Source organism: Ipomoea triloba, chromosome 10, assembly GCF_003576645.1.
Source record: "Ipomoea triloba cultivar NCNSP0323 chromosome 10, ASM357664v1".
NCBI lineage: Eukaryota > Viridiplantae > Streptophyta > Magnoliopsida > Solanales > Convolvulaceae > Ipomoea > Ipomoea triloba.
In genome coordinates this window covers 19,997,289-20,016,173 of record NC_044925.1, presented here as the reverse complement: position 1 = coordinate 20,016,173, position 18,885 = coordinate 19,997,289, and the positions used below count along the sequence as shown (strand labels likewise).

The 18,885-nt window shown below is 29.4% G+C and overlaps 1 protein-coding gene across 1 annotated transcript in view; it reads right to left on the bottom strand.

The window, feature by feature from the left end:
• Window positions 1-15,939: 15,939 nt before the first annotated feature.
• LOC116032088 (cyprosin-like) overlaps window positions 15,940-18,885 on the bottom strand; it is a 6,397-nt gene continuing 3,451 nt past the window's right edge. Inside the window, exons 7-14 of the mRNA XM_031274490.1 lie at window positions 18,758-18,797; window positions 18,318-18,382; window positions 18,094-18,207; window positions 17,943-18,001; window positions 17,431-17,581; window positions 17,217-17,336; window positions 16,413-16,501; window positions 15,940-16,267 (exon numbers count right to left, since the gene is read on the bottom strand). Of these exons, the coding sequence (XP_031130350.1) occupies window positions 16,183-16,267; window positions 16,413-16,501; window positions 17,217-17,336; window positions 17,431-17,581; window positions 17,943-18,001; window positions 18,094-18,207; window positions 18,318-18,382; window positions 18,758-18,797 (723 nt within the window). The 3' untranslated portion in view covers window positions 15,940-16,182. The remainder of the gene's footprint in view (window positions 16,268-16,412; window positions 16,502-17,216; window positions 17,337-17,430; window positions 17,582-17,942; window positions 18,002-18,093; window positions 18,208-18,317; window positions 18,383-18,757; window positions 18,798-18,885) is intronic.

Below are 18,885 nucleotides of genomic sequence, written 5' to 3'. Positions count from 1 at the left end.
ATATATATATATATATATATATATATATATATATATATATATATATATATATATATATATATATATATATATATATATATATATAAAGAAGAACAAGAACAAGATATAGTTCATCAATGCAACATTGCCTCTAATCAGATTTGTGAGATAAGAGTCCGCACAAGTAGCTCAATTAATTTCTGAGTTGTAGATTGTGACAAGAACATATGATCGAGCTTAGCAATAAGAACAAGCTGGTCCCTTGCATTAATTTTGACATTGTCGCTTAAAAATGACCTAAAATAAAAATAAAATAAATTTTGTATATTTCGATTGCATTTATTTACCCTTAAAAATTCTTAAGATATTTTCTTTATAATTATAGCATTAATAATAATATTATTATTAACAATAATAATAATAATAATAATATAAAGAGTAGTTAAAACAATAAATAATAATAATAATTAATTTTAAAAATACAATTTTAAAATTTATTTTTAAAGTTAAAATATACTAATATATATATACAGATAAAAATATTTAATACAATAATATGCTATTTTTTTGAAGATAATGCAATATGCTACTAATTATTTATTATTCACTATGTACCAAACAATCTTTAGAGACATCTGAAAAGGCAAAAGTAAAAAATTCCTGGGAACAAAAAGAACATGTTCCGCCGTACAGCGAAAATAATTGAAGAAATGGGTGAACACCCCTTCTTCAGTTCTTCTTGGCTAAATTCCTCTGAAAGGATTCAAAATTATTAAGAGAAAAATATTATTTGTACTTTCAGATATTACAAAATTTATATTAATACTCAAAGGAAATTAATGAAAAGTAAATGAGATATTTAAATTAATAATTAGTTGATATTTAAAGAAATTTAAATAAAAAATATAAAAAAAAAATAGTAAATATGTGATATTATTATATTCTTTTATAATTTCGACATGGTCCCTTAAAAGTGACAATCACATGCTCTTGTCGCAAAGCAAAAGTTCACATCAAGTGATTCCGTACCAGTACTTTATGTAGCACCAAATTCTACTTTCTCGAAATTTCCTTTCAAATTCATTAATGAGTTTTAATATATGTAATTTCAAATTTTACTTTTTAAATTTTATTTTTGATTTGGTGAATATTAATAAGTTTGTATATTTTTGATTTGGTGAATATTAATAAGTTATTTTTTGTTAATGTAGGTCTCATTACAAGGATCAGATCAAGATTTTGTGTAAGAATAAAAGTTGAGGGTAGAAAATAAATTTCACCTGTTTTCTAATAAATTATTAGGGATGAAAATTGAAATATTAATTGTAGAATATTTCATATATAAAATTGAAATGTTAATTGTAGAAAATAAATTTCACATGTTTTCTAATAAACCATTAATGTTAATGTTAATACTTCATATATAATAACGAAAAAAATTCCTATAATAACTTTAGGATTCATTCTTATTTCATGGTTGTGCTCATTTTTCGTCACAAATTTCACCTGTTTTCTAATAAACCATTAGGGAAAAAAATTGAAATGTTAATTGTAGCTTAGGGACAAGAAGTGTACCAATTAAAAAAGAAAAAAATTTACAATGTCAATTATAGCTTAGGAACTAGAAGTATGTACAACCAACGAATAGGATAAATGTTACAATTACTTTATAACTTAGGGACAAAAAGTATAATTTTTCTAATAATAATAATAGACACATGTAATAACATTTACATTTCGACTTTTTGCCATTATTAGTTATGTGAGTATTGTTACATTACCACTTATGGAGTTATGGTGACAACTTCACATCCCATAATTAAGAATTAAGTTTTTGTCGCCCGTTGTAAATATAATAATATAGAAGATAGTAAGCGACATCCCTATAAACTCATTACCTTCATATAAGTCTGGTTCTAATATATAAAAATATATTTTGTCTCAACTAAAATCTTAAGCTGATAATTAAATTATACATTTATTATTTTATATATATTATGGATGATATTTGTTAAGAGTTTGTGCACTTAAAAAATAAAAATAAGCTCTTCCTCATTCTAATTCTAGCAGCATCATATCATCTCTTTACAAATGAGAATTCCAGCTGGAAGCAGGGCTTCCCACTCGAGCGTCTTAGACTTTGACACATCAACATCACGCATCTCTTTGAGGATAAGAAAATTGGTACTTGATATGTTGGTGGATTATCCCCAATATATAATATATTAATTTTATTATTAATTTAATCTTTTAGTTATTATAAAATGCCTTATTCAATTTAATATCAGACCAGACAAAATGTCTTGAGTTCAAATCAATATGTACGTTAATTTCTTGAAATTTATTTTAGAAGAATTAAAATTTAAACATTATATTTTTGTATAAATTTGTCTAATTTGAAATATTTAATTTTAATTATCACAACACTATCAGTATTTCACTCTATAAATATACCTTCTAAGTTCCGAGAATGGCATCAACTCAGGGTCTATGGTTAATAGTGAGTTAGGTGAACTTTTTTTTTTTTTTCTCTTTTTCTTTGTAAGATGCACATTCAAAGAATTCCTTGACATTATTCCTCCAGTACACATTTTTCTCAACTTTAATTCTCCTTTGGTCTTTTTAAGGAAATAACATCCACTATATAGTACCTTGTTACTGTACTAAGAACAAGAACAAATACAAAAATATCCTATACATGTACCCCAATTAAAAATAAAATAAATAAATAAAAACAAGAAAAAAAATTTAAAAATATCCCAAGCCCCATGCTTGTGCTCATTTAACTAGTATTATTGCAAATAAATAACTAGCTTATTGATATATTTAGTTTTAGTGTCCGTAAAAATTTATGCCGCTTATAAATTTAGAAATGCAAAAGAAAGCTCATATGGGTTTAGTTCAGCGGTTTAATAGGCCGTATTTGAGAAAAGAGACCAAGATTCGAAATTCAATAGCGACGACAATGTAGAAATTATGTCCAAAGTGGACAAATCTCTTACCAAGCCATTGAATTACCATAATTTACCTTATTTACACCTTTCCAAATGTTTTGTCGGACCGGAGAGTAGGAGCCCTTAGGGTTGGGAATTCAATCAGAATTTAGAAGAAGTAGAATAAATGCAAAAGAAGATGGATAAATGATGAAGTAATAATTTTGAACAAAACAAACAAATCTTCACATTATTATTGATGTAATTTTGGTTATTTGTCTCTCCCATACACAACCTAACTACTGAAGCTTTCTATCTAATTGAACAAATTTGTGACATTATTATTATTTTTGTAACACATTAACGAATAATGGTAGGATGATTAATCCAACACTAAGTAAAGTTAGTTGGTGACGTCGTAGTTGCTCCACAAGGCCGTCCTGCCATTGATGAAAGCCGTAGCTTTGCTGTCGATCCCAGGCTCGGCCACCCAGTTTCGCCGGTCTTCGTCGCTCGGAAAAACTTTGTACGCCTTCACGGCGAAATCGTCTCTGTAGTAATCGTCTCCCTTTCGGCTCCTCAGGTTCGCTTTCGGCTTGCTTTTGAACATTCCCATGATCGAAAACGAGGATTTCTTGCCGGCCATCTTTAAATTTTATGTTGTTTTTTTGAGTTGTAGGTGAGGAGAAGCTAGCTTAGGAGGTTAGTGTTTTTGTTTTGTGTGTTGGTCTGGGAGGGGTGATGGGGAGGGGGGATATTTATAATGGGTGGGGAGTTGATCCGAGGGTGGAGAATCTCTGGGGATGAAGACCGTTGATTTTGATTGACGGGCTTGATTTAACGATCCGGAGAATGCTGTGAAAATTTTAGGCAAAGGCCAAGGGAATATGTAATGTGCACCGCTGCTTCCAAAAGTTGACCAAAACATCCTTAATGGGTTGTTTCCCTCTTTTTACTTTTCTTCTATTTTTGCATTTCCTTATACTTATGTTATGTGCTTCCATTGCTTAACACTATACCGTACCAAAAGGTATAATTATTGGGTACCCATTTAAAAAGTCAAGTTCAATATCATGTCATTAAAATGTAGCGTCAACTGTTATGCAAGTATAAAAATGTAAAGTTGTCTCTTTATTACTAGTCAGAATTTTTGACGTAATGATAAGTGCATGATCTGACAATTGATATAAAAACATGTCTCATTAAAAACATGTTATGCAGTAGGTGCTGGGAGGGGATTGTTGAGTGATGGCCCACTGGAATTGAAGGCGAACAACAGCTCGGGAAGCCAAGTCTAGTATCTATCTTGACATCGAAACATGGCTATGAGTCTCTGATTACTACGCAAGTATAAGAAAATAAAGTTACTCTTTCGCTAATAATTATAACTTTTGACTTGGTGATAACCACTCGATCTGACAATAAACTCTTAACAAGCAAAAATAAATAATCCAGTAAAATTATTATTTTTAATGAAATTCTAATTCAGAATTGTTTTTTCTTGGTAGAGCAAAAAGAATACATATTATTACGGAGTACTTGTTAAGTGGAGGCTTGGAAGGCTAAATTCACCATCTTGATATTAAAATATGACGCTAATTATTATGTAAGTACAATGAAATAAAATTGTGTACTTGTTGCTAGCTAGTTACAGCTTTTGACGTAGTGATAAGAGTTTAATTTTGAAGTTACTTACAATTAATTATAAAAAAAATAATGTACAAACTCAAATAATAGTATATTTTACGGTACCAATAATTGGTATAGCTAGGTATAAATGAATGTAATAAGTATATGTCGTATATATTTCTAAATCAAGTCAATTTTAAATTCTTTTTGTCGTTTTATTATGCTTTACACCAAATAAAAAACGTTGTACCAAACAGAAAACACATCATGTTAACCTGGTACACCCATCATATATATATGGTCATTTAAAAAGAAGAAAAGATTAGACTTTAATTTGAAAGGAGGAAATGGTTGAGAACCCCTATTTTCGAATGTTTGTTAGACAGTAATGATTATTCTAATCGAGTTGTATTGCATTACATTATTGGGAAAATGTTTAGATAAACTTTAGGAATTTCTGTCACGAATAATTATGTCCGTACACATGTTTAATCCATCAATAATTTCTTCTTTAATTTAATATGTCCCCGCGAAGGGGCAATGAACCAACAACCATCCCTCCCCCTTTTACATTCTTTATTTTAGATATTAATTTATAACTTTTTGAAGTCTCATACATCCTTAACCAAATATCAAGTGTTCGATCCTTAGCTTTGAGTATGAAACCTTTTTAAATTTTCAGGCCAGCTGTCCCACTCAATAGAGCTGCTTACAATTCAACGATGAGATTAGTCAATATATTCGACGGTGAAAACCCTAACCTACACCCCCAAAAAAAATAAAATTTGAAGCCGATGAAATGTTAATCGCATTAATTGATATTAATATCCTTTAATTTTTTATTCATATTTGTAACAATTTTTTGTATGATTTAAAAAAAAAATCTTGTTGTAAATTTATATAGTAAATGAATAAATTTTTTCAAATATGGCTACTAGAAGCTTAGATAATATATAAATGTTGTGGGTTGTAGATATTACTTTAAGATTGTTATGGATTTTGTTTTTCTTTTTTTTTTTTTATCAAAAAAAGTTTATTATTTGGTTATAAGTACAGAGAAATTTTATGGGTTTTAATATTATTCTAGATGATATTTAATAGTCGCTCGGTTGGTGTCCAAGAAATATTTTTGATGTACCAGGAAATATGATATTAATTTATTATATTTATTTAATATAATAAATGTTATCTGACCAATTATGCAGATTATTTTAATGAATATTTAAATATATTATTACTACAAAAAACTTTTTGTAATCTCTCTATAATTGCTATCATTATGGAAATAATGACGATGGAGGTTATGTATACTTCTATAACTTTTATATTTACTTTGGTAATTAAAGTAACTTATATTATCTGAATGATATAAATAATAAATTTTTTCAGGTGTTGATTTTCAGAATGGGTTACACCTTTGGTGAATTATAGGTCGCACAAAAACAACTTGTGAAATTTTAACATTTTTTTTTTTGTATTTCAATAGTTTTGATTTGATCACAATTGTTGTTCGGTAAAATTTTTTTAAAAAAATCATAAACTTTTAGAACAATATATTCATACGCTTGAGAATCATGATCAAATGTTCATTGTTTTTTTTTTTTTTTTTGAGTCTCGTGTTTCGTATATGAGACCCACGTTACTAACAATCTTTACCCATCATCAAAATTTATTGCCAAGTCTTAACCATGTAAGTAGACTTAACCGTATATTCATACGCTTGAGAATCATGATCAAATGTTCATTGTTTTTTTTTTTTGAGTCTCGTGTTTCTTGTATGAGACCCACGTTACTAACAATCTTTACCCATCATCAAAATTTATTGCCAAGTCTTAACCATGTAAGTAGACTTAACCGTATATTCATACGCTTGAGAATCATGATCAAATGTTCATTGTTTTTTTTTTTTGAGTCTCGTGTTTCTTGTATGAGACCCACGTTACTAACAATCTTTACCCATCATCAAAATTTATTGCCAAGTCTTAACCATGTAAGTAGACTTAACCGTATATTCATACGCTTGAGAATCATGATCAAATGTTCATTGTTTTTTTTTTTTTTTTTGAGTCTCGTGTTTCTTATATGAGACCCACGTTACTAACAATCTTTACCCATCATCAAAATTTATTGCCAAGTCTTAACCATGTAAGTAGACTTAACCGTATTTACCGACAGTGTTAAAAATCAAATTTAATAATTAAAAATAAATTAAACATTTTACATTAATACATGAATTACTGAAGTTCTTTAACCAAATTTATGAAGCAATATAAATCATTATTGTCAAGTGTGAACAACACACTTTATATTATATTATTGTCTTTTCTTGTATTTATAGCTGATAGAATTAATACTATGCTAAAGTTGCTACCTAAATTTGTTAAATATTATTCCTGTTTTAATAGGTTGGTAGGCACGTAGTAACTAATTGTAATAATTATCTGATAATCTGATGCTACATATATTAAATCGCCGCAAAATTAAGATATATTTACTAATTAAATTGTTTTTCCCTAGTCTACCTAACTTGGCATATTCTTGTATACAATTTTTGACGTTTTACAGTGTTTATCTTTCTTAAATTTACAATATTTAATTGGTTAGCTAATTATTTAATTTTTCAATATTCTAGCTGGCAGGGAAAGGAATTTATCAAGTATAACTAGTAAAATGAACTGTTTTACTAAAGTAATAATTAATATTAAAAAAGCAACAAACATTATTGAACTTTTCTTCAACGATTTTTGACAATTTATTGATAAACTCTAAAATTCATGATGGAAAAAGTGTTAAATAGGTCAATAAACTTATTATTTTTGTACAATTATTAGGTTACTAAATTTAAAATGTTTCTAATTAAACCACTGAATAAGTAAAATATGTGCAATTTAATGTGGACATGTTTCTATTTTTTCTTGGTAGAATCCGATCATATTAATTATATCGTATGTATTAAGATTTAAGAATCACAATTTCCTCTGTCATACTAGTTGTGATGAAAGATTGAAATGTTTTCAACTTAAATTGCATTAAAAGAAATCATAAAAATGTCTCAATTGCACATATTTGTTTGTTTAATGGTTCGATTGCACACTTTTAAAGTTTAATGACCTAATTGTACAAAAACAATAAGTTCAGTGACATATTTGAGACTTATTCCATTTATTAATTAATACTAACAAATTGAAGGAAAATAAATACCAACAAAAAGAGAGCAAAAATACAAATCATCTCTTAAAATCAGTGACCAATCAACATATTAGCAAATTCGTATATCACACCCCGAAAGGAGTGACTAAGTGAATTGAGCATGATTCTCATACCTAAAAGTTATGAATTCAGTTATTGTCAACACCTTCTTAGTCGAACTCGTTGCACATGTCTTCCTGATGTGGTTTATTTTTCTTGTATAGTTTGTAAATTATTAAACCAGAGCAGTCGGGTTTAATAATTGAAGAAAATAATTAAAAAAGTAATCCACCATTGGAAGAATAATTAAAAGTTAACATTCTATGGGAGTTTAAATTTAAAGTAATGATTGATGAGGATATTACAATTGAAGTAGAGAGATCATATCAAGATATATGAGAGGTGAATACAAAAAATATATATATAATTATAAAAAGAAAGCTTTAGGGGCTTTTGGAATATTTGAATGCAAAGCATGCATTGTATTGGCCCTTGGGAAACTTTGATCAAATCAAAGGACAGCTGAAAGGTAGATTAAAGGCTTAGATAGATGTCTTATAACCCTACAAACATGAATTGCTTGCAAGCTGTATAGCTTTAAGGATTATTCTTCTCAAACCCTAACCACTGCCACAAAGGTAAGGTAATGTGCTCCCTATAAATCTCCCCTATTTCAATCCACCCATGCTTTAATTGCTAAAAATAAACAATTATATATTTACTTTTTATTCTCTCATCTCATCTAGTTAGGTCACCTGTGAATTGATATTAATCGCGATTTAGTTCAAATTAATTCATCATCTATCGCTGTTAAACTGGATGTGCTCCCTATAAATCACTAGTTATTTAAGCCTCTATAGATTAAAAATTATAAATAATTTTGTTGGGCAAAGGTTTGAATGTCTAAATCCTAATTTTTCTATTAAAATGTTCGTCTTTGCTACTAGCGTATGTTCTTTATCACTTTTGAATTCAATGTTAGTTTATCATTAAGAAAAAAAATCACTAGTTATTTTACCTTTTATAGATTAAAAATTATATATATGTTCAAATGGGTAGAGGTTTAAATGGCTAAACCCTAATCTTTCAATTAAAATGTTCGTCTTTCCTACTAGCATATGTTTTGGCGTAAGAATTTAATATGACAGTTGACATCAAAGCAAGTCATACCATAAAAAAAAAAAAAAAAAAAAATATATATATATATATATATATATATATATATATATATATAATAACAAATGAAAAGAAAGAAATTGATTTTCAATTCATATAATTTCATGAATTTTGTTTGTTTGTTTTTTAATATATGTAGGGGATGAAGTATGTAATACGGGGAGCATTATTGTGTGGACCATATATAAAAGGTATATTATTTGAGTACTAAAAATACATTATTTTGTATACTATCAAATAATGTACTTTTAGTATATTAAAAATGTACTTTTAATATATAGAAACTACATTAAACGTATTATTAAACAAAAAAATTAAATTTAAAAATAAATAAATAATACTAGCTAGAGAAAATAAGCAAAAAAAGAAAGAATTAGTTTGATCAATGAAGGTAAGATTTCCCTGTATAATATATTATATATTTGAGCCTTAAATTAAGTGTTGCAAGTTGACTTGACTTATTATATATTTGAGCCTTATAAAGTGAATACATAAATATAAAGAAATGAAGTTACACTTTCAACTCCATAATAAACAGGACAAATAAAATGAGATAAAATGAATACATAAATATAAAGAAATGAAGGTACACTAGCCTAAACTGATAGTTAGATTGCACATTTATGTTTGACCGTTTACTTTTTGTTGGGCACTTTAGCATGGGGTTGGTTCTGATACCAAATTGAAGCATGTGCTTCATCGCAATTCCCAACTAAAAGCCTAAGTTGGTAGTTGAATTGCAATTTATGTTTATATATATTAAAATGGTCAAAAGAACACAAAACTATTTTAATGAGGAAGCAATATATGTATTCAAAGTAAAGAGATGTTGCACCATATATATTAAAGTATATGTGTTGCAATTAAGTGGAATAGTGGATTGGAAATTTAAACTGTTAATTAGATCGCACGCCCTACATTTACTATTGTATATATGTATTTATAAGTATAAGATTACACATGAGCCGACATATTTTCAAAAGAGTGCAGTCAAATAGATACCAACACTTGATAAAAACATTAGTACTTTATTAAATGTGCACCAATAAAGTATGAAGATTTTGACGTACACTTTTGAGACTCTAGTTGGCATCTAACCAACTTCACTTTGATTTGTAGGTCTAATAAAAATTAGTTGATGCCAAACTTTATTTGATTCTCTTCTATATATGAATTTATTTGGTTGGATATCCATATTTTAAAATTTAATAATACAATTAGTTGTAATCACATTCAGAATAAAATATATGTAAATGCAATCACGGTGGCCTGCAGATATGCCTGGGAGCAATAATAAAATGCATTTTTTTTATAATTTTATTTTATCTGTAAATACTGAATCACGTGATAGTTAGGTTAATCAACAACAGAAAATATTATATGTTTTAGTGAAAGATGTAGATGGGTATAGGTTGGTGGGGGTAATACAGTAATTTCATGAATTTCTCACTTATTATTGTGCCTTGCTTGATTGTACCATATAGTTGATAGGTAATTTAGGGTGCGCAGTGGTTTTCCAAAAGGCCCCCCTCATGTATGTACGTGTTTTCTCCCTAGCTAGCTCCGTGAAAGAGAAAAGAGAAAGGAGGAAAGAGTACTATACGCACGTTGTCGTGCTGAGGTTGTTCCATGATTTTGGGTTTAGGGTTTAGGGTTTAGTTTCATTTTCCACACGAATTGATTTCAGTATGGTAACATTTGAAGTATCATCTTAATTACAATTCAGATTCATTTGACAATATACATTATTGCATTCATTCTATTTTTTTTTAGTTTCGATCATTTTTCACATACACTAGTTTTATAATAGTATTGTTGAAGTATCTTTTTAATTACATTTCAGGTTCATTTGACACTATATGTTATTATATGGACTATATTTTTTTTAGTTTCGTTTTTCACACAAACACGAGTTTTATTATTATATTATAGTACGTTGAAGTATCAATTTAGTTACACTTCAAGTTCATTTGACAATATATGTTAAGCTCTATTTTTTAGTTACACTTTTCACACATAATAGTTTCATTATAACAACAGTAAAGTATCATTATAATTTTATTACAGTTTAAGTAAATTGCATGGAAGTAGCAGACTAGTCGTGGAGAGCAACAACGTAACGCCAGCAGGGAGATGGTAAATTTTGGTGTATAGTATGGATTTTTATGATTGAAGCCAAGATAGTATGGTGTATGATTTTGAAACATGTAATACAAGTTAAATCTTTTATTATACACTAATAAACTTGGTAGTGAAAATTCTTTGAAATTTGATGGTCACTACTTTTTTGTAGGATATTCCAAAAAGGTGCATGTTTGTGCAACGGATATATATATATATATATATATATATATATATATATATATAGTTATAATCAAGTGTGGCCGCTTCTTAACGTGCAGTCAGTGCGGCCGCACCACTATGTATACAGATATACATCACTCAATGTTAGAAAATGCACCACACAAATATGCATCGTTAGGTATGCATCACCAAAAAGCACACCACTAGGTATGCAAATATACACCACAGAGTGTTAGGAAATGCACCTTTAGGGGCAGGGGAATTATAGTGCATTATTTTGGGTGTGTGGTGTGTTTTTTGGTGTTTTTGTATATTTTCATCGTGGTGCATTTTCTTACATTGAGTGATGTATATTTGTATACATAGTGGTGTATTTCGCACCGACCGCACAAAAAGGCGTGGCCACATTTGAATAGAAATATATATATATATATATATATATATATATATATATATATATATATAAAGAACCTACCAGTGGCATAACGTAACATACTAACTGTTACGTAAGTACTAAATATAAAAAATAAAGTTATGCATTTGCTACTAGTTATGACTTTTGATGTAATATATGATAGACGTTTGATTCTAAAACTTTTATACATAAAGTGGTAGAAAATTATGCTTTGTTAGATAATAAAAGATATAGTTTACATAAAATATGACATTTTTTTATGTAGAAATACAAAAGAACAATTTCTAACTTTGATTTGCTAAGCTAAGCTCAAAGGATTTCACTATATATTACTCTCCATTGTATACATGTACATTTTCTTGGAAGTCATTATATTAATGAGGAGTGACTCTCTTGTGAGACCATCTCACTAATCCTTATACGTGAGACAGATCAAGTTAATATATATGAAATGTAATACTTATACAAAAAAATATAATACTAATCAATAATAAAATGTTTGTTACTTATAAGGAAAAGTATAATAGTTTTTGAGGAAAAATGTAATATTTTTAAATCAAAATTTAAAAATATTATATTTTTCTTCAAAAGTATAACATTTTTCCTTATAAGTTACAAATACCTTATTCTTGATTAGTATTACATTTTCTTGTGTAAATAGTACATTTTCTAGTATAAGTATTAAATTTTCATTTTGACCTGACCCGTCTTGCAGACAAAGATTTGTGAGACGGACTCACAAGTTTTTGTCTTAATTGAGGTTCTTAATTTGTAAAAGGAGAATGAGAGAAAGGGTTGCTACAAATTGTAGCTAGAGAGAGTGGCATTTTAAAAGTGTAGTGGCTTGTTGCGTAGTACTCTTATCCATCTATCTTTTTTTTTTTTCTTGCTCATCTTATATATTATTCATTGGTCAAATAAATTCTTTCGTCTTTACTTATTTTCTTTAGTTAATTTTTTCTTATCATTTTAATTTTATTTTTTTATATTTAATACTACTTTTAATATAATTTCTAAATATAATTTTATATACTAATATTAAATTAAATATTACAAAAAAAAAAAATTACACTTGTGTGAGACCGTCTCACAAATCCTTATCCGTGAGACAGGTTAGGTCGGGTTGATGAATCAATATAACAATGTAATACTTATACTAAATATAATGCAATACTAATTAAGAATAATGTGTTCGTTACTTATAAGGAAAAACGTAATACTTTTATATTTTGATGTAAAAGTATTACATTTTTCTCATATAAATAATGTTGGCAACTGTTTGTTGTTATAAGGAAAAATATAGTACTTTTGAGGAAAAATGTAATACTTTGAAATCAAAATGTAAAAGTATTAAATTTTTCTTCAAAAACAAAAAACTATTGCATTTTCCCATACAAGTAATAACCATTTTATTTCTTTTTAGTAACATTTTATTTTGACCCGACCTGGCTCACGAACGAAGATCCGTGAGAGACACAAATTTTTGCAAAAAAAAAAACAAAAATGGAGTACAAGTAACTTAGGCAAGCCTTGTTACGGAGTTAAACACACAAAATGGAGGGAAGAGTAGTAGAGATTTCCACTGCATGGTTTTTTGGCCCTGTTTGGTAAAATAGTTAGTTTATCAGTTAATTTTGATTTTATTTAACCACTATTAGCTTTTTAACTTGATTAAACAGTAAATATGCGTGTTTGATTAATTAGCTTTTTGTAACAGCTTATTGTTCTAAAATGTTAAAATTCAAAAAAACTGCTCAAAGTAGCTTTTTCGATCAACTGTACTCTTTGAGAAAGTCATTTTGTCTGTAATCAGCTATCAGCTAACAATTAATTTACCAAACATCTTTCTACAATTAACTAATGAGTTAATTCCAAAAATGGTCCTTCGACTATTGACTTTTACCAATTTTTGTCCTCGACTTTTAATTTTACCAAAGTTGGTCCCTTAACTATTGATTTTGTACCAGTTTTGGTCCTCGACTTTTAATTTTACCAAAGTTGGTCCCTTAACTATTGATTTTGTACCAATTTTGGTCATCGACTTTTAATTTTACCAAAGTTCGTCCCTTAACTATTGATTTTGTACCAATTTCGGTGCTTCTATTAAATCAAAGTTAAATAGGTGTTAAAATTGAGGGCAAAAATGTCAAATCAAATATTTTAACCTTTCTTCGTCACTTTGTTTCCCATCCTCCATCGCAAGATTATATAGGGAACAATGTGAGTCAATATATTTATTTTTTACATTTTATGTTAAATTGTTTCAAGTAATTAATTTTTTTTCTTTATTTTTTTTTTGTTTACTAAAATGTAATATATATACTCTGTAATAATTTTTTTTTGTAAGTTCTTTAACTAGATGTGGAGTGTTATTGTATATTTTATTGTTGTATTAGGTGTTTTTTTTAATTATTTGATAGCAAAAATGGTAGAAAAGGGCACCACTAGGAGGGGAAACAAAGTGAAGAAGAAAGGTTAAAATATTTGATTTGACATTTTTGCCCTCAATTTTAACATCTACTTAACATTGATTTAACAGAGGGACCAAAATTGGTACAAAATTAATAGTTAAGGGACCAACTTTGGTAAAATTAAAAGTTGATGACCAAAATTGGTACAAAATCAATAGTTAAGCGACCAACTTTGGTAAAATTAAAAGTCGAGGACAAAAATTAGTAAAAGTCAATAGTCGAAAGACCATTTCTGGAATTAACTCTTAAGTAATTATATCAACTAATCAAACCCACTAACTCAATCAACTAACACCTATTTACCAAACACTCCATTTGTCTTCTCTCCTTCTATAAGCATGGACTTTAAATGAAATTAATTAACTGTGTAAATGGAGTCCACTATCTTGGTTCAAGTTTCATGGTTAGTAAACTTATTTGGGCCTTTTAGCTAATCGGGTTTTGATCGTCCATTGGTATTTACCTCAACGGTATGAATTTTTGAATTTTGATAAAGAGGAAAACTAGAGAAAATTTAGAAATAGTGATAGATACCTAAATTTTGTATAATGATTATAGCATGGTAACTCATTGAAACATTTAGCAAGAACGTCTTTTGGGACTCACATAATGAAAACATCATATCCTTATTTGCCACATTATGGAGTAAAAGTGAGAAGGTAGAAATTAAAAGTACATATAGTAAAATTCTTATATTTAATCCCAATTTCTGACACATGGGCACATGGCTCTAGGAGACATATATATGCATATATGTCTCCTAGACCTAGGCGACAAATATTTTCAGTTGCCTTAGAGCATTCTTATCAATGCATATTTCAAGGATATTGGAACAGTAGCATCTTATGTGGAGGGAAGAGAAATTAGAGAGAGAAGGAGTGGGGTTCATCTGCAACTACCAGATATTGGAACAGTAATACAAGCAATGGGCGAATCATCTTCCTTCTTTTACTGACTGCGTCAGTTTTAGGCCCTTTTTGTTTTCTTTTCTTTTTTTCTTTTTTTTTTTTTCTCTTTTTCTATTTTTTATTTCTTTCTCCTCACATATTCTCTTTCCTAATCACACTTACAAAAACTCTTCAAATACCGTGAAAAAATTCCATTGATAAGGATGCTCTTAGCGCGTTTTGCAATATTGATATCAACTGTTGGCAATCCTATCAGTGATTAGCTTGGAGGAAGGTTATACAGTAACTTATAAGATGGCATAAGCCCTTTCCTGCCTGCATGTAATTTTTCTTAAAGTTGAAAGATACTGATTGATATACTCTGTTTCATTTCGCTAAATCCAAATAAAAATGGTTGAGCTATCGCTTTGGAGATTGGCAATAAATAGGCCAACTCCTTTTGCAGGTACGGTGTCTGTTGGTTTGCATCTCACGTAGTTTGAGACTTTGAGGTGGTTGAGCCACTGCTTTGTGTTTGTTTTCCCCGTTTATGGGCTGTTTTGTTTTGTTTGGTAAACATCCCAATTACAATGTTTAGTTGAAAGGATTTACAATTCGTGGGAAAAAAAAATAGATAAAATGACACAGCTAACCTTTTATTATTATTATTATTATTATTATTACACAAAGATTCCTATCACGACTCATGAAAATTCACAAAATAGGTCTTAAATGAAATAACATTTCTGAAAATAAGAGAGCTTATTCTGTTAGGCCTTTACAGCAATTTCAGCCTTACTTTACATACTATTTTCTTTTAAAAACCAGCACTTAGCATATATATTTGACAAAAACTATGAATACTACAGCACCTCTTATGTATGAAAAAATCTATAACTTAATTTAACTATAAACTGATTTTAGAGCAAAATAATATCCTGTCTAGTGAAACTATGGATAGGAAAGCATCTTTCACTCATGTTTGAAGAAAGCATATTCACAATACAATACTTTTGCAATTACCTTAAAGTAGTTAGTACACATAACTACATAAAAGTCTTTCAGGTTCACCATATTTCAAATACAATGCTTCAGCAAGTCTTCACTTTTCAGTGATACCTAGTTTAAAGTGTAATAAAACCACCACTTACGGATTATTAACAGATAACTGCTACTGTTTTTAATTACATAGAAGGCCATCATGCAGCTTCAGCAAAACCTATCTGGAGATTGCCATAGTCGAACACGGTGTGATACACCCCCATGAATACATCACCAAGAATCCTGCAATCATATACAAATTTTTTTGTATCATCTTAAACTACTTGTAAACTGACGGCACAGAATGTGTAGTTGTTTGTGTGTAAATGTGGTTTCTTCCTACTTCATCTCACAATTATTTCTGATGGTAAGAGTCAGTATAACTTACCAAAGAGGACCACGAGGTGCTGGCACATCCATAGCAAGAAATCCACTCACACAAATGGTAGCAACCCCTTCTCCAGTCTTGAGGATATACTGCAGACACAAGGGGAACGAGAGTTACAAATTACCAAGGGGATTGAGGGTATAAATAGTTGTATCTAAATAATCAGATAAATCTTGGTGCAATTAATAAAATATGTTTTTATGTTCAATAGACAATTGTGCTTCTATTGTTCTGTGATTGTTATCCATTCTCTAATGCACAGATAACAACCATCAAAACCTTTATTTACATCGTGAAAAGTACATGTAAGCAAATGAAACCAATGGGAGTCGAGTAGTAAATCATTTGGTTCATATTGGGCTAAAGTGGATAGAGAATTAGGTGCTTGGAGGGGATTAAGGATGCCAGGATGGTATTGGCCTAACCCATGTTTGTTTTGGGGCCTGGGGGATTGAATATTAGAATCACATGTTTGGTTGATTACAGGCGCTATCAAAGTGGGATTATGAAATTACATAATATTGCCCAAGTCATTGGGGGGGGCAACCATTTCACCCCCTAATCTACTGAGATTGCAATTTCACATCCTTGGCTCAAAACCTTACAAAAGAAGTATTCTTTACCTCGGTTATTTTTATTCGCTTTCATGTTTTTAATGTGTTCTTAAGAAATGTCAAAAGAAAATTCCCTAGTTAAACTGTGAAGTGTTTTTTTTTCCCTCCATATATATCTACCAAAGAGTAAATATACCAGATTATGTGGGCATAGAAATATACTCCGTATAAATTAGGAGAATGGGTATACCTGCTCTGGAGTGAGAACAAAATCTTTGTCAGCAATTTTGAATGTAACATTTGGCATGTTTGATATGCTATTGCAATCAATTGTCGATTCTCCCATTGGACTTGGTATTTTCTCACAAAGCTGACAAACACAAAAACTCAGATTTACAAAAGCATTATTTCGGAGTATTTATTATGTGCAGCTTCTGGCAGCAGGTAATTTCATAAATCTTCACCTGATTCACATAGTCAAAAACTTTCTCCTTGACCACCTTTTGCTTAAGCTGGTTCTGCATCCAAACAACAGCCATTTCACAGGCAGTGCACATTGGATCACTGGAGGATTTTCCCTCATTGTCCTTTTCAACTACCATTTCGATGTTAGAACTGCAAGAAATCAATTTTATGCATCATTAAAGCTGACCTTAATATGTATAAGAAATGGCATCACAATTAAACACCTGAAATTTAGGCGGTGTACCTAGTCAACTGGAACCATATTTGTACTTTCTTAAAAGAGAGCACAGTCTAAAGCAGGCAATGTAAAATTCATAGTCTAGACAAGCTGTGGAGTCTAGTGCATTAGTCTACCCAAGTTGGGTAGAATTTAACATATAAAGAGAGCAAATAATAAAGAAAACAATTTGACTGAGTTTGGAAATTTGAATTCTGCCCAAATGTCCCAATTAATTTAGGTGTTCTGCAAGATACAACAATTGTGTAAGAGAAGGAAGAAAGGAATCCTAACCCTGCAGCTCCATTAAAGAAACATAAGCCTACTTGTGAACACACTTCGTCAGGTTTCACCTGCAGACCATTAAAGAAGAATTTATTACTACCATAAATCTTAACGCAGGTTAAGAGGATGAACCAAAGAAACCTCAGGAAAGGGAACAAACCCCAGATACTAGCAGATCCCATATCATATTTCCATACTGAGAAACAATCTCTTTGCATTCTGTGCTCACTACTCCTTCTGCCCCAATGGCATGGTTGATTTCTGTCACAATGGTCTGAAGAGAAATGTGATTTTAGTAGTATAGATATTACCTAGAAACCAAATAGATGTCCAGCATTCTGTGCTTCCCCAAATATGTATATAAAACAAGAATGTTGCACTTACAGTTGGACCAGTAAGCAAAGATGTACCAGAATCCACAATAGCAGCACAGCCACCTTCACAAAAGCCTAAATAGAGAGAGCAAACCGAACTTAAATTCATAAGTTACACTTATTACTCTTTTATGAATTCTAAAACAAAATAATAAGTTATTCCATATTCTATTCACTAAATGAACAAAGGACATAATAAAAACCTCCACAAAAGCCTAAATAGAAACAACCAAGACTTTGAACATTGTAACTCATGTTATGCCCTTTCAGAATTTTATAGCCAGTAGTTAAAATTATGATTTCTTTATTAAAAGCATGACAGCATAGAATATAACATATATTACACTTGTAAAATTTCTCTGAGGAATAATGTTGATACGAGTAATGTGGTAAGTACAGCAAATCAATCTGTGAAAGTTAAGGGAAGAAATGGAGAATGTAGCTTCTCACCAGTTGAGCTGTTTCCAATGAGAAAATCTCCCATTTCAAACTGGAAAAAAAAAAAAAAAAAAAAAAAAAAAAAAAAAAAAAAAAAAAAAAAAAAAAAAAAAAAAAAAAAAATTTTTTTAAAAATTTTT